This window comes from Frankliniella occidentalis, unplaced genomic scaffold (genome assembly GCF_000697945.3).
Source record: "Frankliniella occidentalis isolate FOCC.00 unplaced genomic scaffold, Focc_3.1 Scaffold283, whole genome shotgun sequence".
In the NCBI taxonomy this organism is placed as follows: Eukaryota; Metazoa; Arthropoda; class Insecta; order Thysanoptera; family Thripidae; genus Frankliniella; species Frankliniella occidentalis.
In genome coordinates, this window is record NW_026267409.1 from 138,602 (window position 1) to 140,194 (window position 1,593).

A 1,593-nucleotide genomic window follows, 5' to 3' on the forward strand; every position below is an offset into this window, starting at 1 on the left:
CCCCGCCACGCCCCGCCGGCACTCGGGCCACAGCCTTTGAATGGCGAAGCAGACGCCGGCGGGGAGGGAGAGATGAAAAAAAAGAGGGGGAAATTTGAAAAAAGGAGAAGAAAAACAATCAAAAGGAATAAAGAGAACTTTTTATGTAAAGCTGCAGCGGCACGGTGCAGGATGCTGGGAGGAAGCAGAGGAGGAGAGGAGGGGAGGGGGCTTTTGCTCGGGTTTCGCTCCTGCTGGTAGCTCGCAGCACGACTGCACTCAACTTGCGCCGGGCTCCTGGCCGACGGAGCGGCGGTGTAGTCGGAAATGTTTTTCACGCGCAAGTGCACTTTTAAGAAGGTCTCCTTATCCTGGGTCTCTCTCTCGCTCCCTCTCTCAACAGTTCCATACATACAACTTTTGCAAAGCTCCTCTATTCCCCGTTATGATCATCGTGCATACTGATGCGTGATGTATACGAGTGAGCGTCGCAGCTCGACTCGTTTATTCGTATGGGAATAAAGTTTTTAAACAAAAAAAAATCGTTGATTTTGTGGGATAATAGGCCGGAAATATTTTTTGTGTTGGTTCAAGAAAATCTTTCTGAAAGTGTCCTTTCCTCCTGCTTGCAGTGGTAGTGGCGCTGGTGGTGCCCAACCTCCGGCCCGTGCTGGCGCTGGTCGGCGCCGTGGGCTTCTCCACGCTGGGCCTGCTGTTCCCGGCCCTGGTCGACCTGGTGGTGCACTGGCGCTCCGCCTCGGCGCTGCGCGTCACCAAGGACGTCCTCATCATGCTCTTCTGGCTCGTCGCGCTCCTGGCCGGCACCTACAGCGCCCTGCTCGAGATCATGGACACCTACTTCACCGAGCCACAGGCGGCGTGACACTGGCTCTTTTTTATACTTCGTGTTTTATATATTTTACCTTTTAATATTATATTTCGTGTTTTATATACTTTACCTTTTAATATAACATTATTATTTTTACAAAAAATACACTTTTCTTTCAAAACTGAAAGTGTTTTTTTTTTTTTACCTTTGGTTGGAGACAGTCACGTCACAAGGAAGTGTCTAAACCGAGCTTTCTGTGGCCTGGCCCTTATTGCAGAGGTAGAACTGCCCTCTGGTAGAGACAGTCTTGGGGACTGTCGTAAGATCTCACCCAGTGTCGCACAAAACAGAATTGAGTCGGGCACGCAGCATTCATTCCTTTGGCTAGCACGACGTCGTCGCCGGCCGGGGCCGGGGGCGCCGGGCGTCCAACGGAGCGCCTGCGATACTCGGCGTAGGCAACACGATGCACTCGCCTGCGGAGGTTTGCCTACCCAGCCGGGCGCTCACCCCGCTGCAGACGCTCTCCAGCCGGCCGGGGCCGGGGGGCTCCGCGACTCACTCGGCTGCAGACCCCCACGGCCGCCGGGGCTGTCTGTAAATAATAACCGGCACAGCGCCTCCCCCGCACCCGCCCGGCTGTCTGCGAATAAATTAGCGAGAGAGCTGAGCCTATTCGCCCGCAGCATTCCCCCCGCCCGCCGCCTTCCCTTTCCCCACCCTTTCGCCACCAGCGATATGGGTGATGAGCAGCCCGGATGGAGCGAGGGGAAGGGGTGAAGCGC

At 55.2% G+C, this 1,593-nt stretch overlaps 1 protein-coding gene across 1 annotated transcript in view; it reads left to right on the plus strand.

Annotated features, from left to right (window-relative positions):
• LOC113204903 (proton-coupled amino acid transporter-like protein pathetic) overlaps positions 1–995 on the plus strand; it is a gene marked incomplete at its 5' end in the record, with an annotated part of 19,700 nt that extends 18,705 nt beyond the window's left edge. Inside the window, 1 exon segment of the mRNA XM_052273567.1 lies at positions 612–995. Within this exon segment, the coding sequence (XP_052129527.1) occupies positions 612–862 (251 nt within the window).
• Positions 996–1,593: the final 598 nt, after the last annotated feature.